At 47.5% G+C, this 25,058-nt stretch overlaps 1 protein-coding gene across 6 annotated transcripts in view; it reads right to left on the bottom strand.

The window, feature by feature from the left end:
* Positions 1-24,635, bottom strand: part of RCC2 (regulator of chromosome condensation 2) — a 34,092-nt gene extending 9,457 nt beyond the window's left edge. For 2 of the 6 annotated variants that reach the window (XM_028740628.2, XM_028740624.2), the window contains exons 1-10: positions 24,196-24,367; positions 19,115-19,500; positions 13,423-13,516; positions 6,782-6,925; positions 5,108-5,239; positions 3,730-3,818; positions 2,980-3,094; positions 2,675-2,841; positions 1,073-1,253; positions 79-184 (exon numbers count right to left, since the gene is read on the bottom strand). In XM_028740628.2, the coding sequence (XP_028596461.2) occupies positions 79-184; positions 1,073-1,253; positions 2,675-2,841; positions 2,980-3,094; positions 3,730-3,818; positions 5,108-5,239; positions 6,782-6,925; positions 13,423-13,516; positions 19,115-19,500; positions 24,196-24,256 (1,475 nt within the window). In that variant the 5' untranslated portion in view covers positions 24,257-24,367. Of the gene's footprint in view, positions 1-78; positions 185-1,072; positions 1,254-2,674; positions 2,842-2,979; positions 3,095-3,729; positions 3,819-5,107; positions 5,240-6,781; positions 6,926-13,422; positions 13,517-19,114; positions 19,501-24,132; positions 24,370-24,488 lie in introns of those variants that run through there. The other 4 variants (XM_028740627.2, XM_028740623.2, XM_028740626.2 and 1 more) reach the window with 4 other exon arrangements.
* Positions 24,636-25,058: the final 423 nt, after the last annotated feature.

A 25,058-nucleotide genomic window follows, 5' to 3' on the forward strand; every position in this document is an offset into this window, starting at 1 on the left:
GGGTGAGACAGCTTGTTGTTGTTGTTTTTAAAAGGCACCTTTTCTCTCTCTCTCTCATATAAAATCACAACTTCTTACCCACAAGCCAGACTGCGGATTTTCCAGCCGCATAGATCCTGCACAGTTTTGGGGTACATTGTGGACTCCCGGGAGGTGTTTGTGGCTCCCCAGAAAAACAGGCCTCCTTTAGAAAGGAGAACAAGAGGGGGTTATTGAGCCTTACAGTTAATATACATGGCACATTGGACTACTGCAATGCGCTCTTCGTGGGGCTACCTTTGAAGGTGACCCGGAAACTGCAAATAATCCAGAATGCGGCAGCTAGACTGGTGACTGGGAGCGGCCACCGAGACCATATAACACCGGTCTTGAGATATCTGCATTGGCTCCCAGTACGTTTCCGAGCACAATTCAAAGTGTTGGTGCTGACCTTTAAAGCCCTAAACGGCCTCGGTCCTGTATACCTTCAAGGAGCGTCTCCACCTCCATCGTTCAGCCCAGACACTGAGATCCAGCGCCGAGGGCCTTCTGGCAGTTCCCTTATTGCGAGGTTACAGGGAACCAGAAAGAGGGCCTTCTCGGTAGTGGTGGCCGCCCTGTGGAATGCTCTCCCTTCAGATGTGAAGGAAATAAGCAGCTATCTTAACTTTAAAAGACAACTGAAGGCAGCCCTGTTTAGGGAAGTTTTAATATTTAATGCTGTATTGTTTTTAACACTTGATTGGAAGCCTCCCAGAGTGGCTGGGGAAACTCAGCCAGATGGGCGGGGTATAAACAGTAAATTATTAATTTTTTTTTATTATTATTATTATTATTATTATTATTATTATTACTACTACTACCATTACTACTACTACAACAACATAGTTGGGTCTCCCTGGCAGTCTTAAACCAACACACACCTCCAGCAAAAGCTGTGCAATAATCTTTTCCTTTTTTTGCAAATAGTGTGCATACATCTAATGACGGGGCCTTCTCGGTGGTGGCCCCCTAGTTGTGCAATGCCCTCCCAGGAAAGAGGCATCTGCAGATGGGCTTTGCAGTCTGAAATCTGGCAAGGCCTGCAGCTTACCTGTTTCGCTAATGGCGAAGGAGCAGGTGTAGCCTGCGTAGATCTGCGCCGCCCCACGGCCGGGGAAGTCGAAAAGCTTCACTAGTCGGGGCACCATCTCGTCCCTCTGCTCGGCGTGGCCCAGGCGGCCGTAGCCCCCGAAACCCCAGGAGAAGACACGTTTCTGAGAGTCCAAGACGAGCTGGAGGAAGAAAGCAGGTGAGGAATTGAAAGGAACCTGCGAGCTTGCCAAGGAAGTTGATAAGGTTCATTATTGAGTTATTTGAAGCTCAACAGATCAGCCTTCTTTTCCAGGCCGGGAGAAAATTGGCAAAAACAGGGTATTTATCGGGACAGGGTGATTTTTGCAGCTGCTGTTGAAGTTGCAAAACAATGAATGAAGCATGGAATGGAGCAATGGAGATATTTCTGAAACGACAAAGGGATATCAGCTCCGCCCAAGGCATTACGGAGAACAGCAGCAACTGGGAAAAGATAGACATAATATTTTGCAAGGACAGAAAGGAACATCACAGACAGAATAATTGCCACACACAGGAAGAACAAGGATATACCGTATTTTTCACCCCATAGGACGCACCGGCCCATAAGGCGCACCTAGCTTTTTGGGGGGGAAATAAAGGGGGGGGGGGAAATATTTTGCCCCCAGGCGCGGGGCTGGGGAAGCCCGAGCTTCCCCAGACCCCAGAACAGGCAGCTCTCCGCAAGCCATGGGAGCCCAGTGCGGGCTCCCACGCTTGCGGAGAGCTGCGCGAAGCTTGAAGCCTGAGCGCGCTGAGCTCAGCGCGCCAAGGCTTCGGCATGCAGGCAACTCTCCGCAAGCCATGGGAGCCCAGCGCTGGGCTCCCACGGCTTGTGGAGAGCTGTGCGAAGCTTGAAGCCTGGGCGCGCTGAGCTCAGCGCGCCCAGGCTTCGGCATGCAGGCAACTCTTCGGCATGCAGGTAACAGCTTTGCCATCGCTCTCGGAGCTTGCAGGGCTGGGGAAGCCCGAGCTTCCCCCGACCTCAGCCCCCAGAATGGGTCCCAGAGCGATGGCAAAGTTGCGCGCAACCTCGCCATCGCTCCCGGAGCTTGCCGGGCTGGGGGGGATAGCTTCCTGAAGCCTGGAGAGCAAGAGGGGTCGGTGCGCACTGACCCCTCTCGCTCTCCAGGCTTCAGCGAAAGCTTGCATTCGCCCCACAGGACACACACACATTTCCCCTTCATTTTTGGAGGAGAAAAAGTGCGTCCTATAGGGGGAAAAATACGGTAGTTTGAATGCTTCACCTGTAAGTTTATAAATCATTTAATGTGTCGATACAAATGGAAGCCGTTAATACTGCAGCTGTTGTATAAAGGACTGTTATTTTGACAGCACTGTACTCTGAAAATTTATTATTCCCAAAATGAAACTTTCCTCTGGTTGTAAATATTAAGATGATACCAGCAGGAATGAGTCTGTTAAAAAATGATTTGAATCAAGTCCTACTGACTTAAATCGTGATTTAAATCGATTTGATTTAAAATTGAATCCACCCTGTCTGCACCCAGTGCAGTTTTCCGGACTCCCAAGCGCTTAGGACGACAACTCTCATTGGCCGCAGAGGATGACCAAGTCTTACCGTATGATTTGCCCCGCAAGCAACGTCCCTCACCACAACGTTTGGCACCGGCAGGATCTGGCCATCTTTCGTCTTCTCGATGAAGATGGCGACACGGCGGGGAACCAGCTCGCAGTCATACTCTATCCTCTGGGCTCGGGCGATGAACTTTCCATCGGAATTGTGCCCTATTTTTTTTTGGGGGGGCGGAGAGAGAGAGACTAAGGGAACCAATAGAACGGACACAACAAGGAAGGGGAAGGCTCCCCTCTCCCGGTCCCCCCTCCCCTTACACCACCAAAATGCGGAGGAAATTAACGGTGTACCCAGCTGTCCATATTCGGGGCATCCAAAAGAATACAAGTTCCCTTTGCAGTCCATTGCCATGCTGAACTCGGCCCCACACGCCACCTTTGTAATCGGCTGCCCGTTGTACATGATCTATAAAAAAAGGGGGGGGGGGGTTAGAAAAGGCTGAAATACATGCAGACCCTCAAAAAACCTCTCCAAAGGGTCACATTCCTAGCTTACAGGTATGTCTGTCTTGCAATTCATTAGGTCCGCACACTGTACGTCGGTTGCTCTGATTGGTGGAACTGGTACTATTAAAGGTGCCACAGCAATAATTCCACATTTGTAAGAAATCCACCTGGGTATAGGGCAGTATAAGGGACACGGGTGGCGCTGTAGGTTAAACCACAGAGCCTACGACTTGCTGATCAGGAGGTCGGCAGTTTGAATCCCGTGACGGGGTGAGCTCCCTGCTCCTGCCAACCTAGCAGTTCGAAAGCATGTCAAAGTGCAAGTAGATAAATAGGTACCGCTCCAGCGGGAAGATAAACGGCGTTTCCGTGAGCTTCTCTGGTTTGCCAGAAGCAGCTTAGTCATGCTGGCCACATGACCTGGAAGCTGTACGCCGGCTCCCTCGGCCAATAAAGCGAGATGAGCGCCGCAACCCCAGAGTCGGCCATGACTGGACCTAATGGTCAGGGGTCCCTTTACCTTTTTTATAGGGCGGTATATAAATTCAATAAATAATAATAAATAAACAATAAGGATGCAGTCCCTCTGCCTACCTGTGTGGGGCTGGGAACGGCGTCAGTCTGATTGCCCAGGCCCAACTGACCCATCTTGTTCTCTCCAAAGGCAAATACAGAACCGCTCTCTGAAACAGAAAGGTTGGACAAACTACTTTCCGCTTTCACACCATGCTACAGAGACCCACAGCCAAAGCCCTCCCTCGCCCCACTGCTTGCTTTATTTATTTTATTTTGACAAAGTAAAAATCATAAATAAATAAGAATAAAAATGTGCACCTCACCCCCGAGACCATTCCACTGTAACTATCCAACCTCCCAAAATTTCAACACCTCTTGCAATGGTTTGACCCCTTTCTGTTTTAAAAGTACAAATTCTACAAACACTTTCCACATCTCAAAATCATTTCTCCTGCATATTCCCCGTTTTACCTTAATGGCACATGTTAATTCATCCTTAATAGCTATATCCCACACCTCTTTATACCATTCTTCCATTCTGCTTGCCCCTTCCATTTCCTAGCTATCATAATTTGTGCAGCTGTCAATAAATTTGTGAGCAAATCCTTCACAGCCTGCGAACCTCCCACCCCATCGTAAATTGGTAATAATGCTACGCTCTGGACTTTCTGTCAGCTTTAACCCAGTGATTTCTGTTATCTCCTTAAACACCCACTGCTTTTGACTGTGTGGCCCTTTCAAAACAGCAGCAAAGGAAAACTGCCTATGTCAGACTATGGGTCAGCCGACCTCAGGATTGGCGACCCTGACTGGCAGCTGTGACTCTCCTGGGATCATCAGACAGGTGAGTTTCCCAGCTCTGCTGCCTGGATTGAACCTGGAACGTTCTGGATGCAAAGCACATGCTCTCCCCCCCCCCCATTGCGAACCATGGTCCTTTACTTGAAAACACAGCAAGTTTCCAGTCCTTATCGTTCTGAATAAAGCAGCACATGAAGATAGGAAACTGCCTTATATCAATTCAGAACATTGGGTGCATTGCGCTCAGTGCCTCCTACACTGACTGGCAGCAGCTCCCAGGGATTCGGGCAAGAGCCCTACCAGGATACACCCCTGGGGATTGAACCATAGACCTTCTGCATGCCAAGCAGGTGTTCTGCCACTGAGCTATGGATTCCACACCTGCCGACGGCACCTCTGATTCCTAGGCCCCGTCCAAGACTTCCCTCTCCCAAACCCAACTCTGTGCCTCTCATCAGAACAGCTGTTTCCCCACCGTAACGTTCTCCTCCTAGCTGCTTTCCCTCTGAGTGAGCATGCCTGGTGAGCATTCCGTGACATCAGAGCAGCTCAGTCAATGAGCATTCCGTAACATCAGAGCAGCTCAGCCAATAGCAGGGCACGGTGGAAGGTAAAAGCACGCACGGACACACAGATTGGACAGAACCTCTCCTACCTGTCAGGGCTAGCGTGTGGTTGCGGCCGCAAGCTGCCGAGACGACGGTTTCGCTGCAGAGCACTTCGATGGCCTTTGGGGCATCCACGCGCTTGGTGTCCCCATGGCCCAGCTGCCCTTTGTCGTTACGCCCTAGAGAGTTAGGCACACACACATACACAATGACAGATTACAGGTGTGCAACTTGCTTTTAAAAAGCAGCAGTAGCTATTGCAGAATCGGGAGCCCAGCAAGCGGTGAATTTTGTGTTTTCTCAAAATTGGAACTTTGCCCTCCATCTAGCTCAGCGCTGCCCACACTGACTGGCAGCAGCTCTCCAGGATTTCGGACGGGGCTCTTTCCCACTTTTCCCTGGAGATGCTGGGATTTGAACCTTGAACTCTCAGGACGCAAAGCAGACACTGTGTCGCAGAGCTGCTGGATCCCACAAAAAATAAAGGAAGATTCTAGCCCTGGAGATGCCACTGGGTTCTTTGGGGGGGTTTTGTTTCCCAAAACGTTTTTATTGATTTCACAAAAATATGCAATACATGAACACAATAACATCCGTACAAAAATGTATTACTCTTAATATTATTTATGTATACATCCCTTCTCTTTCCAGAAGTCACGGAGGTATTATTATTTATAATCTATTGTATGGTGTTTACTTGTTTTCTTTACTGTTTTTGTCTTTCCTTCCCCAGAAGGTGCAATCACATGGCACTTTCTGCCTGCAAAGAATAAAGCCTCATCTAGGGTTAGTGTTGTCTACACTGACCGGCAGCAGTATCCCTCCAGGAGTTCAGATTGGGCGGAGGGGAGGTCTTTCCCAAAGCTACCTGGTGATGCTGCTGGGGTCTGCACCCGAGTCCTTCAGCATGCCAAGCAGCCACTCTAACCACTGAGCAACCTTCCCTTGCAACAAGCAGGGTTTTCTCCAACCAGTTTTAGCTCCAAAGGACATATATGAATGCAGAAGACTCGGGAGACTTACGAACGTGCATTTTTCAAACCACTGCAGCACTGAGCCTAGTGCAAACCAGGGTGGATAAAAATCCGATTTTTAAAATTTAAATCCGATTTTTTAAATAAAATGCTTTAGGAGAAAAAACCCTTCTAAAGATAGTTTTCTATTTAAGTTACATTATAGTCCAAAGGCTATTCATCAGGAAATAAGGATTTGTTTTAAGTTTTTCATGTGTGCTAAAACTCAGTCAAAGTTTTTGTTCTTAAAAAAATCATTTAACCACATCAGTTAACAAATATATGCTATAATGTTATTGTTTTAGTTAAATAAATTGTTTAAACTGTTATTAAGGAAATGATTATTTTTCTCCTTCCAATGAAGTACAGCATAAAAGTTGTCCAAACAAAGAGTTAACTTATTAAACCTCACAATCATTTCATAAATATCGGTCTATGTTATTTCTAATAGTATAACCAAATCAGTAATTCTTGATATAACTGTAAAAACTACTCTGACAATTTATTATTCCAAAAACAAAACCTTCATCTGGTTGTAAATATTAAGATGATACCAGCAAGAATCAGTCTTTCTGTAAAAAAAATGATTTAAATCAAGTCTTACTGACTAGTGATTTAAATCGTGATTTAAGTCGATTTGATTTAAATCAAATCCACCCTGGTGCAAACTAGCAAATGTAAACCCTGCTGGAGATTCAAGACACTCACCCCAGCTCCAAAGTTTTCCCTCGGTGGTGATGAGCAGGCTGTGAGCAGCGCATGGCCCAGAGACCACCGTCCGGACTTGGACCCCCGAGAGGGAGCCGTACCTGTGGGGGCCCCACAAATTCTGGCCCAGGTTCCTGTAGGCGGCTGCAAGGGAAGGTGGCAATGGCTTAAAAATAATAATTAAAAAACACAGGTGGTGGGCCGAGGCAGTCCTGTCGAGACCAGGCATCCCTGAAGTTCCCCCTCCTCTCCGTGCAAAAGGCAGATTTCCAACGGCACAAATCTTCCACCAGGCAACCCACCATAATGACTAATAATAATAACAAACAGTTCTTATCTGCTATTATGATGCTGTCACCTTAATCGGAAAAATGACACAAAGCTAAAAACGAAGGCAGCAAAACCGACCATATCAATTACGAAAAACGCAAGGGATTTTGCAGGGATATACTGTACCACTTCTGGCTCAAGAGACCTGCACAAGTCTTGGGATATAAAAACCTTAATTACTTGGAGACCAGTTAAGCTATGAGATCGCCTTGCCCCATAAATGCCCACTTGACCCCTTTGATCTGTGGAAATGGAACTGGCTACAAATGCCACCTAACACCCATTCAACATTTGTCTTTTGAAATTTTATTTATGCTTTTCAAGTTTATACATTTCACTGATTTTGTTGTTGTTTAGTCGTGTCCGACTCTGCGTGACCCCATGGACCAGAGCACGCCAGGCACTTCTGTCCTCCACTGCCTCCCGCAGTTTGGTCAAATCACTGATTTTACAATCATTTTAACTTTTCAAAACTTGACTTCCTTCCCCCTCTTTCTGCAGTTCCTTAAATTTTTTTTTAGTATCGTCTGCATATCCAAATTAACTTAGTTAGCTCATTTATTCATCTACTGTAAATATATACTCTTATAAAACTGCAGGTTATTACAATAATCCTACCAATGTTCTTAAGTAAAGGTAAAGGGACCCCTGACCATTAGGTCCAGTCGCTGACAACTCTGGCGTTGCAGCGCTCATCTCGCTTTACTGGCCGAGGGAGCCGGCGTACATCTTCCGGGTCATGTGGCCAGCATGACTAAGCCGCTTCTGGCGAACCAGAGCAGCGCACGGAAACACTGTTTACCTTCCCGCCGGAGCGGTACCTATTTATCTACTTGCACTTTGACGTGCTTTCGAACTGCTAGGTTGGCAGGAGCAGGGACCGAGCAACGGGAGCTCCCCCCGCCAACCTTCTGATCGGCAAGTCCTAGGCTCTGTGGTTTAACCCACAGCGCCACCCGCGTCCCTACCAATGTTCTTATCTATTTACAATTTATCTGTGGGTATTCATTAATTCTTTTATAAACAGTTTGTTATCTTGATTTCTTCTTCTTCTGGTAAGTTTTGCCATTTCTGCATATTCCATGGGTAGGCAAACTAAAACCTGGAATCCAGCCCGCGAACGGTCCGGGAATCAGCGTCTTTTTACGTGAGTAGAATGTGTGCGTTTATTTAAAATGCATCTCTGGGTTATTTGTGGGGCATAGAAATTCGTTCGTTTTTTACCCCAAACATAGTCTAACCCCCACTGAAAAAGTTTGCTGACCCCTGGCCATATTCCATAAATTTTTGTATCCATTCTTCCTTTGCTGGGACTTCTGCTTCGTTCCATTTTGGGGCAAGTAACATTCTTGCCACTGTAGTTTCATACATGAATAAGTTTCTGTACAGTTTAGGTAGTTCTGTCCCTATAATTCCCAAAAGAAAAGCTTCTGGGGTTATTTTAAACACCCTTTTCATTTCGTTATATATCATTTCGCAGTAAGCGTGAACCTTACTACAAGACACCCATTCCACATTTGGAAGGAATCCATCTTTTCGTGTGGCACTTTGGAACTCCCTGCCTATCGATATCAGAAGAGCACCTTCGATGTTGTTTCCAGCACCCAGTAAAGAACATTTTTGTTTTGAGTATGCCCGTATGCAGACACGTAGAATGCTGACATGCATTTTAATCTGGATTTCTAGCTTATTGCTAGAAAATATTGCTTATTTTAACTATTTCCCCTGAATGTTTTAAACCAAGGGTAGACAAAAGGGCAGGGCAAGCGAAGCGTGCAATTCTGAACTCCCTGGTTTTAATTGAGCAAGATCATGGGTGGACAAACTAAGGCCCGGGGGCCGGATCTGGCCCAATCACCTTCTCAATCCGGCCCGCGGACGGTCCAGGAATCAGCGTGTTTTTACATGAGTAGAATGTGTCCTTTTATTTAAAATGCATCTCTGGGTTATTTGTGGGGCCTGCCTGGTGTTTTTACATGAGTAGAATGTGTGCTTTTATTTAAAATGCATCTCTGGGTTATTTGTGGGCCATAGGAATTCATTCATTTTTTTCTTCAAAATATAGTCCGCCCCCCCCCCCCAAGGTCTGAGGGAAAATGGACCGGCCCCCTGCGAAAAAAGTTTGCTAACCCCTGTTTTAAACAGTTCTTTTTAACTGGGCTTTTTTTCTCCCCCAATCATCTCACCGTTTTGTTCATTTTGCAAACTTTAATTATTATTTTTTCTTATTCACAACCAGGCAGCATGTACATTTTGTGAAATAAATAAATAATACAAATTTGAATCCATTGCATTAATATCCCACATTTTTCTTCTCCAAGGGGAACTCAAGGTTCTCCTCCTCCTCACTGAATCCACACAACCACCCCGTGAAGTAGGTTAGGCTGAGAGGCAGTGACCGGCCCCAAATTTCACCCAGTTTACTTTTTAGGAGGGTGGGAGTTACATAATTCGTTCCGGAGGTCTGTTCTTAACCTGAAACTGTTCTTAACGTGAAGCACCACTTTAGCTAATGGGGCCTCCCGCTGCTGCCCGTGCCACTGGAGCACGATTTCTGTTTTCATCCTGAAGCAAAGTTCTTAACCCGAGGTACTATTTCTGGGTTAGCGGAGTCTGTAACCTGAAGCTTATGTAACCTGAAGTGTATTTAACCCGAGGTACCACTGTATTGGTCCTAGTATTGACACTCCAACCACTGCATCACACTGACTCTCTAGATTAACTGAAAAACTTTTTTTAAAAAAGAAACTCAATAAATCTAGGTAAAGGTAAAGGGACCCCTGACCATGAGGTCCAGTCGTGACCGACTCTGGGGTTGCAGCGCTCATCTTGCTTTATTGGCCAAGGGAGCCGCCGTTTGTCCGCAGACAGCTTCTGGGTCATGTGGCCAGCATGACAAAGCCGCTTCTGGCGAACCAGAGCAGCACACGAAAACGTCGTTTACCTTCCCGCCGGAATGGGACCTATTGATCTACTTGCTGTTTGATGTGCTTTTGAACTGCTAGGTTGGCAGGAGCAGGGACCGAGCAATGGGAGCTCACACCGTCGCGGGGATTTGAACTGCTGACCTTCTGATCGACAAATCCTAGGCTCTGTGGTTTAACCCACAGCGCCACCCGCAATAAATCTACACACAGACAAAAAATAAAAGACAGGTCTAGCTGATCCTGCCCCCCTTTTGCACTCAACTAAAAAGTCCCAAATGTTGCAACCATTCCTTACAGGGCTGGCTGCTCCATTTCTACCATGGCTAAAAACACCCTCCAGCTGCAAATCCTTAATTTTCTCCGCTGGCACCCAAATGCCATGCATTTACACCTGCCGTCCAAGTCAGAGGTTGAAAGCGTTGCCTCCCACTAGACCGGGCCAAATGATTCATAGGTCCAGCATCATTTGCTGCAGCTGGTAGCATCCTTCCCAGGTCTGTCTGTCTGTCTGTCTGACCTCTGTTTCCCACACTTCTTTGTCTAACAGGAAATTGCCAGGAGTAGACCCTCGAGCCCTTCGGCAATCGCAACATGCGCTCCGTTGCCCTGTCTACATTTTGCAACCCCTCTCCCTTCTGACTGCCTTTCTTTTTCTTTCTTTTTCTCTCTCTCTCTGCCCCCCTGCCTCACAGCCTTTTGTCTTCCTGGAGATCACAGCCTGAGCTCAGATGTCTTTTAAGCCAACGCCAAACAAAGAGACCACAGTCTGAGCTGGGAGGCAGATGTCAGCACCAGAGATAAGGAAAATCTGCAGGGTGGCAACGCTGTCCGCCCCCGCCCCCCCGCCACTCAATCTGAATTTTGATACATACCAGCAGCTTAAAATGCGAGCCTTAATGAGCCAGTGAGCAGATCCCCCATTGGACAGCATCCTGTTCTAACAGTTGCAAATCTAGATGCTTATTATGGGAAGCTTGCAAGTGGGACCTGAGAGCAACAGCAATGATCTCCCCGCTTCAGAATCCCAGGGACCAGAATTTGCAGGTAGATTACCCCTGGATATGAGAGAGTACCATCTCTTTAGCATGGCTTCGTGCGCTGCTCTGGTTTGCCAGAAGTGGCTTAGTCATGCTGGCCACATGACCCGGAAGCTGTATGTCAGCTCCCTCGGCCAATAAAGCAAGATGAGCGCCGCAACCCCAGAGTCATCCGTGACTGGACCTAATGGTCAGGGGTCCCTTTACCTTTAAACCTAGCAACATCAGTAGAGGCCTTCAGCTGGAACAGACCTATAGTAAAAAGGTAAAAGTTAAAGGACCCCTGGATGGTTAAGTCCAGTCTAAGGCAACTATGGGGTGCGGCACTCATCTCGCTTTCAGGCTGAGGGAGCCAGTGTATGTCCACAGACAGCTTTCCGGGTCATGTGGCCAGCAGGACTAAACTGCTTCTGGCACAATGGCACACCATGACGAATGCCAGAGCACACAGAAACACCGTTTACCTTCCTGCCGCAGTGGTACCTATTTATCTACTTGCACTGCCGTGCTTTCAAACTGCTAGGTTGGCAGAAGCAGGGACAGAGCAACGGGAGCTCATCCCGTCACGGGGATTTGAACCGCTGACCTTCCGATCGGCAAGCCCAAGAGGCTCAGTGGTTCAGACATCAGTAGAGGCCTTCAGTACAGGTCTCTGAGCACAGGAGTTACAGATTTTATATATAAATATATTTGGTACCCTTTTTTCACATTCTTTATCTTTCTGGTGCTCACACAACTCCCCTTAGCCAAGAAGGACCAAGCAATAGTCAAGTTATAAACGTGCTGGATGATTAAATATTTTTCATCTCAAAAGAAGAAGAAAACCCAACCCAAATCAAAAATCAGTTTTTCCTATTGTCATGAGGCCTAAGAGCCTTGACGGAAGAGCAGCTGATGGTAACAGAAATGGAAAGAAATACAGCATCATAAAAAAGAGATAAATAATAGGGCAGAGAAACTCCACCCACTAAAACACAACCATTCAGCAACAGAGGCTCCACGAGAAAATAATTTCAGGAGCAGCCTAGCCCTGAAAATACATGTTGCGACAACAATGCTTATAAAACGTGTTTAGATCAGCCTTGTCCAGTCTGGGGCTCTGCAGACAAAACTACAATTCCTACCAGCCCCAGGGGGCAATAGCCAGTAGTCAGGGATAGAATTGCAGACTTGGAAGAGATCCTAAGGGTCATGTGGTCCAACCCCTTGCAGGGATCTCAGCTAATGATGGAGTCATAGGGCAGACCCACACTCCACATTTAAAGCCTATCCGATGCACATGCGACTTCCTGGGAACTGCAGCGTGTTGAAGGTGCTGGGAATGACAGCTCTGTGAAGAGGAAACTACAGTTCCCAAATCACCTGGAGGGCGCCAGTTTTCAGAAGGCTGCCCTAGATTGTGCGGAGCGGGTCGTGGTTAATGGGCAGTGTGACAAGCTGAAATCTGCACATGCTCAGGGGCACCCTTGGCCTTCTGAAGTGTGCGCTTGAACAGCCTTAGGCCCACGACGATGCTGAATGCAGACCTAAGGGGCTGGTGTGAATTGTACCCCAATTCCATGGAATGGAGAAGGCATGCTTAAAACAAACTTGTTTAGTTAGGAGACCACAGAAAGCAGATGAAAACATCAGCAGAATTCTAATAACACTTGAAATGTAATAAGTATTATGGACAGTATGGACAGATTTAAAATACAGTGGAACCTGGTGTTACGTACTGCCCTCCTTACGAACGCTTTGGGTTATGAGCCCCGCTAACCCGGAAGTAGATGCTCCTGGCTGCAAACTTTGCCCCTGGATGCTAGCGGCAGGGGCCATTAGTAAAAGCGCGCCTCATGTTAAGAATGGTTTCGGCTTAAGAACGGACCTCTGGAACGAATTAAGTTAATAACCGGAGGTACCACTGTATTGACTATGAAATAATATGCAGGTGAAAACGTTGACAATAGGAGGGGATAGAGGGAAGTCTAGAGATTCAGAGAAAGCTCTAAATGTTGGTATTTATTGGTATTGTTATAAAACCAAATAAAAATTATTTTCAAAAACAAAACAAAACAAACTTGAGCAACATTGCACAGGCCCAACTTTCCACCTTAAAAATACCGTAGAACCTCGACTCACCACCACCCCTACTTGCAAACAATCCAACTCGCGACTGCGGCAAATCCGGAAGTAAATACCAGGTTTGCCGCAATTGCGCATGCGCAGAAGTGGCTTCTGCCACTGCACATGCACAGAACGGCGCTTCTCCCAGCGACCCAGATTGACTCACGAACGGACCCCTGGAACGGATTCTGTACGCGAGTAGAGGTTCCACTGTAATCTGGAAAAGTAGCATTCTACCTACCTTGCTGCTTAGGCACTTCCTTACGGCCAATCAAGTCCCAGTTGGTGGCTCCAAATATCAGAAGCTGCCCTTTGAACTTGGATCCTTCAAGCTTCTATGAGGGGTAGAGAAGGTGAGAGAGAAAAAGAGAAAGAATCAGATCCAGCATTTGAAATCCGCCAGGGGTTGCATGGCTACATATGCAAATGCCTTGAGATACCTATTAGGTCCATCAATTACCATATAGCATAGGGGTCAGCAAGCTTTTCTCGCCTTGGGCCGGTGTCTCCAGTGACAACCGCGCAGAGGGCGAGGAAGCGTGCACCCGTACGCATGCGCACACGCTATTTCCAGAACACTTCCGGGTCGGAGGCGCACTGGAAATAGCATCTGCACACGCGTAGGAGGCCCCTGCACATGTGCACAAGCTATTTCCGGTGCTCCTCCGACCCCCCACGGCACTGGTAAGAGCGGGCGGCGGCAACAGGGGTTGCCGTAGGCCAGATAAACGAGGGTCTCAGGCCTTATCCAGCCCCTGGGCCGGACGTTGGTGACCGCTGATAATAGCATATATTCAACACAAAAAAGAGCAACAATTTGTTGTTGACACAGGACAGCTGCACATATAAAAGGGCCCCATGACCTTCAGTAGCTTAGGGCCTCGTCAAACCTAAATCCAGCCCTGTTCCAATCCCACCAGCCCACTCCACCCCAGACTTAATTTTGCAACAACAAACCGCATTATGACCAATGTGTGCATGGAAGCAATTCAGATCACGGCAAAGAGAGAGAGAAAAAAAGAAGGCACTACAAAGAGAAACAGGAAAGAGTGACAGGAAACGATGCTGACTTCAGGTGCTGTGCCTGGGTTGCGAGGGCAGGGTGTGGGTGCCATTCTGTCAGTATAATAATAATAATTTTATTATTTATACCCTGCCCACCTGGCTGGGTTTCCCCAGTGATGCTCTGCTCTCCCCTCCACAGTTAGATGCAAAGGTCCCAGACTAAAGTCAACAGGACTTCCTTTTGAGCAGACACACTGCAAAACACCCTAGGTTCAGGACGGATAACAGAAAGTACTTCTTCATGCAGCACAACTATGGAACTCACTGCTGCAGGAGGCAGCAACGGCCACCAAACCAGATGTCTTTAAAAGAAGACCGGGCAAGTTCCCTGAGAAAGGGGCTATTGATGGCTATTAGCCAACCATGGTTATGCTCTGCCTCACAGTTGCAGGCAGCAACGCTTCTGAATTAGAGTTTCTGGAGACCACAAAGGGGGTGGGGGTGGAGAGAGGGTCCTTGTACTCATCTTTTGCTTGTAGGTTTCCCACAGACATCTGGTTGGCCACGGTGAGAACAGGAGGCTGGACTAGATGCAACCCCAACATAAAACGCTCTCTCTCTCAATCAAGTCAGGACCCAAACCTTGACTATGGAAACACAGACTGGGTGTGAACAATTTCATATGCTCTTCCTGCAAACCTGGGATTTACTTAAAAAAAAAAAAGTTTTAAGAATGTAAGAAGGGCCCCATTGGATCTGGCCAATGGCCAATCTTGGTGTATAGGTAAAGGACCCCTAGACGGTTAAGTCCAGTCAAAGGCGACTAAGGGGTGCAGCACCCATCTCGCTTTCAGGCCGGTGTTTGTCCACAGGCACCTTTCCGGGTCATGTGGTCAGCATGACCAATCCGCTCCTGGTGCAATGGGACACCGGGATGGAAACCAGAACGCACGGAAACGCCGTTTACCTCCCCGCCAGAGCAGTACCTATTTATCTACTTGCACTGGTGTGCTTTTGAACCGCAAGGTTGGCAGGAGCTGGGACAGAGCAACGGGAGCTCACCCCGTCGCAGGGATTCGAACCGCTGACCTTCTGGTCGGCAAGCCCAAGAGGCTCAGTGGTTTAGACCAGGGGTCAGCGAATGTTTTCAGCAGGGGGCCAGTCCACTGTCCCTCAGACCTTGTGGGGGGCCAGACTATATTGGGGGAGGGAAATGAACGAATTCCTATGCCCTACAAATAACCCAGAGATGCATTTTACACTACACTTGATCTTAGCCAAAAGGCCGAGAAGCGAGGCAGAGATGCATTTTAAATAAAAGCACACATTCTACTCATGTAAAAACACACCAATTCCTGGACCATCAGCGGGCCAGATTTAGAAGGCAATTGGGCCGGATCCAGCCCCCGGGCCTTAGTTTGTCTACCCATGGTTTAGGCCACAGCGCCACCACTTGACCTTTAATCTCGGTGTAGCGTCCTGTTCTCCCAGTCGGATGCCCTGATGCCCGTTATGAGATGCTCTCAAGCAGGCTCTGAGCATAAGAGCAACCCTACTTGCGATTCAGAAGCATAACTGCCTCTGACAGCGGAAGAATGGAAGAGCTGCCAGCTGGATCAGGCCAATGGCTCCTGTAGTCCGGCATCCTCAGGTGCCCCTTGGGAACCCGCTACTGGGACCCAAGCACAAGAGCCCTCCCTGTTCTGTGGTTTTCAGCAACTATTATTCAGATACATTGCTGCCTTTGACTGCAGAGGGCAGAGCATAGCCATTGTAGTTAGAATAATAATAATAATAATAATAATAATAATAATAATAATAATAATAATAATAATTTATTATTTGTACCCCGCCCATCTGGCTGGGTTTCTCCAGCCACTCTGGGCATCATCCAACAAAGATTAAAAATACATTAAAATGTCACACATTAAAAACTTCCCTAAACAGGGCTGCCTTCAGATGTCTTCTAAATGCCAGGTAGTTGTTTATCTCTTTGACATCTGGTGGGAGGGCGTTCCACAGGGCAGGTGCCACTACCGAGAAGGCCCTCTGCCTGGTTCCCTGTAGCTTTGCTTCTCGCAATGAGGGAACCACCAGAAGGCCCTCAACGCTGGACCTCAGCGTCCGGGCATAACGTTGGGGTGGAGACGCTCCTTCAGGTATACTGAGCCAAGGCCGTTTAGGGCTTTAAAGGTCAACACCAACACTTTGAATTGTCTCATTGCCCTTTGCGAATTTGCCCAATCTGCTTGCAAAGCCACCAGTTGGTGGTCATCGCTACCTCCAACAATCGAGCTGTGTGTAAACACCGAGGGGGTGTCCACACTAAACAGAAGCAACAAGGTTCCTATGACTGGATCAGGCCAGAGGGGGCCCCTCTTAGTCTAGCACCCTGTCCTTTGGGGGCCACTCAAAAGGAAACCCTCAAGGAAGACCCCAAACTCTGCCCATCGGCAGTTGCCAGCAATTGGCAATCAGAGGCATCCTGCGTCACACTGCAGAAGAACATCGTAAGAGTCCTGCAGGAGATAAATCAGGCTGGTCAACCACCTTAGTCCTCATAGGTGCCCATAATGGGAAATCTGCAAACAGGCTCCAACCCCAAGAACAACGCTCTGCTCTTCCAGGGGTTTCCAGCAGCTGGCAATGAGGAAGTAAGTTTGGTACTAACAGCAGCCAAAAAGCGGCAACTTTTTTTTTTTTTTTTTAAATTAGCCCGGCCGTTTTAACAAGCAAGAAACAGCCCGCTGGTTTTTGTTTTCCCCCTCCCAATTCTCCCTCCTCCCTCCACTGCGGTCTTGCCTTGGCAGGCCTGGAGGCAGACAAAAGGCAGAGGAGGGGGGGGGGGGAATGTGGGAGTTTGCAGACAGGCCCTGCTGTCTGGAGGGGCTGGGCTTCTCTGCTCTGCAGAAGGACTTCCCTTACCCAGAGATAGGGGGTGGGTGGGCCCCCACGCGGTCGGCCTCCAGCCCCTCCTAGCGGGCGGAGGGCAAGCATCAGCATCAGTGTCCTCACGTGGATTCCCAGAGCCAAGGGGGCAGGGAACCTCACCCCAAAAGTGGCTTTATAACACAGGCATGCCAGTCCCAACATCTTGAATCGCTGCATGCCACGTCTTTGGGGTTTGCAAACAGCAACAGATGCCAACTAGCGCCACCCCCAAGTTCTCCAAGTACGCTGTGTGTTTTTTTGGGGGGCTGGGGGTGGCAGGAGGAAGCTTGCCAATTTGCTGCTCCAATGTGAACAGAGTCTGTATCTGATGGAAACTGCAAGGGGATGAAATTGAGAAACTCAAGACCATTGCCATACAGAAAGGAGGCTTGTATGGATTCGAACCATTTGTCCACCTGGCCCAGTGTTGTCAACACTGGCTGGCAGTGGTTCTTGGGGGTTTTAGGAAAAGGGTGTCTTTTCGTACCTGGAGGTGCTGTTGGGGATTGGACCTGCGCCCTTCTGCATGCAAAGCAGGGGCTCTCACGCTGAGCTATGCCACTTCCCACAAAGACACAGGAATTTAGGAATCTGCTTTATACTGATTCAGAGGACTGGTCCTCCCTGACTGAAATGCTGTGGAGCTGCTGCCTAGCTCAGTACTGTCGACACGGACTCGCAGCAGCTCCACAGCATTTCAGCCAGGGAGCCTTTCCACCCATACCTGGGTGATAGCAGGAACCGTATCTGGGGTTTTCGGCTTGCAACGCACTACACCACAGCCCTTCCCCTAAAAAAATCAAGCAAGATTCTGGTCCTCATTGTTCTGAATTTAGGGCCAATTTAAATGGAATGGGGCCTTTTCAGACCCAAAGTCTCAGGTAAGGGGGCAGTCCCAGTTGCCTGAACCCAAGTAAGCCACATCAATGAATTTCAATGGGTCTACTTGGAGTAGGGCTGACACTGGCTTACAATCTTCTTATCCCTGAGCTAGCTACAGCCTTTGCCTGTCATTTCTGCACAAGTATCTACCAGCACCCCACTTCCCTCGTCTGCAACCACTGCAAAGGAAGAGGGAGATGGTAACAGGATAGGGGAGGCTCCCACGATTTCCGCCCCCCATCCCCAAAAGATTGGAGGCAGCCCCATATCTGTCTTCAACCTGTTGCCCTCCTTACATCTGGGGTCCAAGCACCTGACCAATGGCCTTGATGGCTGGGACTAATGGGGTTTGGAATGCAACAACATTCCGTGTTAGGGAACGCTGCCCTATAATTTCCAGCCCCCAAAAGGGGAGTCCCTGCCTTCTCCCCCCCCACCCCACCCCAAACAGCTTTCCAAGTAGACTCAGACCCTTCACTCACAATACACTCCTTCCTTCTCAGTGAATGAGACCCCCTCTGCCAATATTCCCATCTCTACGTAATCCACCCTTTCCCCTTAAACAGGGGGTCGCCAACTCCTAATCTCTCCTCCCTAAAACAAGGTATAACCCCCCCTTTCAAAATATCAATGCTCTGCCTACCTCTAAATACAGTAGTACCTCGGGTTAAGAACTTGATTCATTCCGGAGGTCCGTTCTTAACCTGAAACTGTTCTTAACCTGAAGCACCACTTTAGCTAATGGGACCTCCTGCTGCTGCCACGCTGCTGGAGCACGATTTCTGTTCTCATCCTGAAGCAAAGTTCTTAACCCAAGGTATTATTTCTGGGTTAGCGGAGTCTGTAACCTGAAATGTCTGTAACCTGAAACGTATGTAACCCAAGGTACCACTGTATTTTACCCCTCACCCCCCAAATCAGAGGGTCCCCAACTACTAATCCTTCCCCCCTAACACAAGGAAACCCCCCAAACAGGTAGGTCCCCTATCACGGCACCTCCCCAGATAAGAGACCCTCTTTCCCTCCCAAAACAGAGCCACCCTCTAGAGCCACTTAGACCCCCAGCGATCAGCATGAACACCCCGCAAAAAACAGCAATTTTGGGAATATCTTACAATGCGTTCCTTGCTGTGTTCCGGCTCGCTGACCACCACGGCAGCCTGCGGAGACTCCTGGTTTTGGGGGGGCTGCTCCCCGGCGCCCCGTCCTCCTCCTGCCCTGCCTGGCTTCTTGCCCCCTCCTGCCGCCATGGGGGGAGGCGGCAGCGCCAGCCCGTCCTGCTCGTCCCCGCTGCTGCCGCCACCCCCGTTGCTGCTGCCGCTGCCCCCTCCGTCCCGGGCCTTCTTCTTCCCCGGAGGGGGCGCCCCACGAGGCAGGGTGGACCGCTTGCGCGTGCCTCCGGTCCCGTTGCCGGCACCGTCCCAGGTGGCCGAAGAAGCCGCCGTCGCTTTCCGCCTCGGCATCCTGGTCGCCCGCCTTCGATCTCCCCGGATCGTCCCGCCTGCAAAAGGGGGGAAACGGATCAATGGGAGGGGGGGGAGAGAGAGGAAAGAGGCATCACTGCAGAATTCATTTCACTTTTTCATTTACGTCCCACCTTTTCCTCCAATGAGTTCCTGGTTCTCTCCCCCATCCTTTAAACCCAACAACAAGCCTGCGAGGTAGGCTTTGGCTGAGAGGCGGCCCCCGAGGTCGCCCAGTGAGCTTCACGATGGCCACGGCGGGATTTGAACCCTGGTCTTTCCCAGCTCCTAACCACTAGGCCACCACGGCATAATTGACGTGTGTCCTGAACACTTTTGAGTTAATCACTGATTATTATCTGCATTTTAATACATTTGTTTTCAATTACACCGTTTCGATTCTATTGGCATTTCATTAATTTTTTTTAATTTTCATTAAATTTTCTGTTTTACAATTTAGAATACTCATTTAAATGTCCTTAAAATATCAGTGACTTTCTTTCTTCTCTTTCCATGGTTCATTTTGCACGTCATATTTTACATAAACCATTCTGTATTCCATTATTACATCCATCAAAACTTATTTAATCACTTAATTACTTATTTCACCATCGACTTTTAAATGTTCCCCAGTTTTCTGTACTTTTATCCACCTTGTTTTCATTTATTGTAAGCTGCCTTGAGTCTTGGAAGAAGTCTCAAAAAAATGTTATAAATAGATGCTTTTTGCCATTTTTACTGAAAATTGCATTGTTTTATTTTTTGAGGGGTTTTCCCCATTACCATCACAGGGTTTATAAATTTTGTGAAATTTATAAATGAAAACAGAACAGCAGAGAGAGAAAGAGAGAGGAGAAACTGAGGCAGGGGCTCCTAGCCCTCTTCCCCTTCTACAAATACACAATTCCATGGACGCTATTTATTTATTGCCTTTTTTCCTTCAAGGAACTCAAGGCGGCATACATAAGTTCTCCTCCCCATTTCATAGAATTGTGAAGTTGGAAGCAAACACAAGATCATCTTTACCACAACCCTATAAGGTAGGTCAGGCTCGAGATTGAGCGACTGTGGCCCAAGTCAGCTTCGTGGCTGAATTTGAACCCCGGGTCCCTCCTAGGGCCTAGTCCCAACACTATTTAAGCACTACAAAAGTGAAATTTATTTTATTTCATGGAATTTATATTCCACTTGGTGGTTTAATTGGGGGGGGGGGGGCGGGAGGAATGCCTCAAAGCCTTTTACAGAAATACCCTATTACCCTGCCCGTTCCTTTTTCTTGCATTTTTTTTAAAGAAGGTGGCAGAACTCTCTTAAAATACACAGCAGTGGAAAGTATCATTTGTTATGAAATGGAGGGATGGACCCCCCCCCCCATTCAAATGCTTAACCCCCACACCAAAACACACAATGAAGGGTTTTGCGGAGGGGACCCAAAAATTGTATCAGTTCCAATTATTGGGGGGGGGGGATGATAGTAAATCATACTCTAAAATTGGCGTGTTGGTGTTTAAAACAAAAACCAGAACAGTTGATTTTTTATTTTTCCCCCCTTTCATTAAACACCCCCAACTTTATGGAGAAGGGGCATTTTTACCCCCCCCCCAAAGGCTCTCAAATCATAAGTACATGATCTACCTTATCCCAATTCTTCAGGGAAGTGGGGTGAAATAGAGCGAACCCTCTCCCATGCCAGCCTTGAAAGAGGGGGCATTATTATCTCCCCCCCAAAGAAAACCAACACTGAGAGGTACAATTTAAAACTGCACAGTTTTCCCAATTTGGAGGAAACCCCCATGCTGTGGGGTTTATGGGGAGAAATTCCCACCAATTTGGCTCCCCACTAGGAACCCTTGGGGGGGGACCCCACCCCACAAACCCATTACAAGGTGCACCCCTCAAACTCTCACCCCCACAAAAAACTTGGGGGGCAGGGCAAGGGCAGTAGCCCCACAGCAGCCCCTGGGACCACGAACCAAACTTTTGTGTTTGTGTGGTGGAGAAATATAAACTCCCATATATGAAAGAGGGAGTGATAACCCCACAAAATAAAGACGGGGGTTATTTTTTTTGGGGGGGGGACGGCTGGCTAATAGCTCAACCCATCCCCAAATATTAAACCCCACATAGCCTTTAGAAAATGAAACAAATTTGGCCAGCCAAATAGATGGCGCCCCTCTATAAAATATCTCTACCTCGCAGTGAAAAAGTGAGAACCCCAAAAAGATTTTGGGGTGAGAACCCCCATAAATATTGGGGAGGTGGGAAATAATGTAATGGGCTAACCCAGGGGTCAGCAACCTTTTTCAGCTGTGGGCCGGTCCACCGACCCTCAGACCATGTGGTGGGCCAGACTATATTTTGGGGGGGGGGGAAATGAACGAATTTCTATGCCCCACAAATAACCCAGAGATGCATTCTAAATAAAAGCACACATTCTACTCATGTAAAAACACCAGGCAGGCCCCACAAATAACCCAGAGATGCATTTTAAATAAAAGGACACATTCTACTCATGTAAAAACACCAGGCAGGCCCCACAAATAACCCAGAGATGCATTTTAAATAAAAGGACACATTCTACACATGTAAAAACACTTTACATGTGGGCCAGATTGAGAAAGTGATTGGGCCGTATCCGGCCCCTGGGCCTTAGGTTGCCTACCCCTGGACTAAACCCAATCCTAACAGTGGGTCAGGGGGGAACCCCCCCAATAATTTACTTATATGTGTTTTAAGTATGGGGAGGGGGAACCTAGATAGCCTGCCCCCCCCAATAATGCAATATGTGGGGAAGGGAATCAATTCCCTTTCACATAAGCAGCCTCACAAGTCACAAAACCAGAGTTTTGTGTGCGAATAGGGGAAATTCGTAAACTAGGCCTTAGACACCGACCCCAAACAAAACTTGTCCATCTTGTTGCCGTTCAAGAGGCTTGCTCCAAAAAGCACCCCACACAAAGTGGGGCAACCCATTCCAACACAACCAGCCCCCCCAGCATGAAACCTATAGTTTTAGGGCTGCAAGGGAACACCCTCTGACACACACCCCATTTCCAAAGTCCTCCTTCCCCTTCCCACCCCACCAAAAAAGGTTAGGGGAAACAGAGCAAGCCATCACTGTCTATCCCTTACAAACACACACACAAAAATGGCCCATGCTTCTCCAAAATTAAAGAGGGAAAGGGTTGGTTTTTGTGGGGGGGGGGGGTGACACCTCACAGGAAAACACAGCAACTCCCCATTGTAGGTGAAATATAGGGCTAAGAGCTCCCCAAATAACCCGACACCCCATAAAATATGGGGGAAGCCCAGGCTTCCTCCCCAGTTGTCTCAAAAAAAAATATTATTAATTTCTTCCCCAAATTAGGCATACATACAGTATATATATATAAATATATATGCTCCCTAAGGAACCCATATAAAATAACGAGAGGGTGAGTCAAGCCCCATACATTAAAACTGAGGGTTTTTTGACCCCACAACCCCCATTCAATGGAAGGGAAAATACCCTAAATATCCCCTCAAAATTACCCCTTTAAATATATGACTCCCTTCCTCCAATTTAGCATTTTTTTCAGTTTTAAAACAGGGAATTCCCCCCTCCCTCAGCAAAAAAAAACACACACAAGGAAAAAAAACTTACTTCTCACTGTCTCAGTGTTTGCTACACTTACAAGAGGGGAGAGACTCGCCCAGCAATTTTGGAAATTTAACTATTAAATTGACCTGCACCAACACACCAGATTTCATTAAACAGATAATGCAATGAGAAATTGGGAGATAATGCAATGAGAAATTGGAGGGGGTGTCCTCCGAAGCCCGACTGCACCCCAAGAAACAAATATCTGAAATAAATACACAACTTTTCAATTGCTTTTAAAAAAACAAAAAGAACACCCAGCTGTTCGCCCCCCCCCCGACCAAAATGTATTGAAAGCAGAACAAAGCGCAGTAAGGGGGGAAAAGGAAGCCCCTTCCCCATCAACGCACAGCAGTTTGCAATCTTAAATTTGGAAGGAGGGAGAAAGCCCCCACCTCGTGCAAATGCACAAAAGTGCTTAACGAAAGCATTGCAACACAAAACCGGATGGATTCTTAAAAAGTAAAAGTCTTGGGATAACTTGTTCCTCTCCCACTCTCCCACGCTACACTAAGTATTTTAACATTTCAATTTCAAAAAAATAAATTAAAAACAGATTTAAAATTAGAAACTCTTTCAGAAAACTACACACCCATTTTTTGGGTGGAGGGGGCCAACCCTCTCAAGTGCAAAAAAAAGAAGAGAAAGACTTTGAATAAATAAGAGAATATCTATAATCCTACCCGATTCTCAACTCCTTCCTGTTAAATTAGTAATAATCTATTATTGCCCCCCCCCAGGTGCAACTAAATCCGCGTGTCCCCCCCAAACCCGGTAACAAAACACCCAATTCTCGGTGCAAAAAAATAAATAAATTTCAACCGTCCCGATTTCCAGTCCTTTTTTTGTTTTTGTTTGGGCCTTTGCTGGAAAAAGGTAAAAAAGAAGAATAATTTTTTCCCATCCCCTCAAAAAAGCACCCCTGCCCCCAAATCTTCAATCACCCCCCACTCCACCTTTTTTTTAAAAAAAATGTGCTAGTTTGCAAAATCAGGGGATGGAAAAAGAAAAAAGAAAACACAGAACAAACTTTAGCTTTCTTGGGTCGTCTTATTCCCCCCCCCCCCTCCCGCTTTCAATCAGAAATACCGACTGGTTGGAATCCTCCTCTTGCAAGATGTACGTCTGAATGCAGGTTCCGAATCTTCCCGCATCTAATTCTTGCCCCCCCCCCCTTCCAAAAGCCCCGGCTGCCTCTTTTTTTATATATTGATTGCGAACAATGGGATCTCTGTCTGTCTCCGATTAAACCACGTGGATCCGCCTTCCTTCCCCTTTTTTTTTTTGAAAGGAAAAAAAAAATCAGCCCCCTCCTTACTCCCCCCCTCCGCGCATCTTGCAAAAAAAGAGAAGGAAAAAACCCCAAACACATCCGCACACACTCACACAACTTTCTCTGCAACAGCAGTTAGGATCAGATTTCAAGCTGGGAGGAGCAGCCGCCTTGCAAAATGATTGCTTTTAATTATGAGGATGGTTTTGAAAAGAAAGAAGTAAAAAAGAGAAAGGGGGGGGGGAATCTCTTTTTTTTAATGTTTTGGACTACTTCCTGTGGAAGGGCGGGGGGGAGGCTGCTCCTTAGAGCCCACCCACCAGATCTACTTAAAATATAAATATGAGCCGCGCTGCATATGCTACAGTAGAAAACAAGAAACACATGTATTAGCAGGAAAGGAAGAAGACGAGGAGGAGAGAAGGGGGGAAGAGGGAAAAAAGATCAGCCAGAAGAGGCTCGCTTTGTCAGCACAGCACCGCCTTAAGGGCTGGATGACTGCAGAAGAAGGATTTGGGGTTTTGCTTGGTTTTGGAACAAAAGAAAGTGCTTTCTGATAATATTGTTTCTTAGTTTCCCATTACAATCCAGCAATAGTCTCCTTATAGCAACACCCATCTATAATACAATCATTAATACAGTGGTATCTCGGGTTAAGAACTTAATTTGTTCTGGAGGTCCAT

Source organism: Podarcis muralis, chromosome 7 (assembly GCF_964188315.1).
Source record: "Podarcis muralis chromosome 7, rPodMur119.hap1.1, whole genome shotgun sequence".
NCBI lineage: Eukaryota > Metazoa > Chordata > Lepidosauria > Squamata > Lacertidae > Podarcis > Podarcis muralis.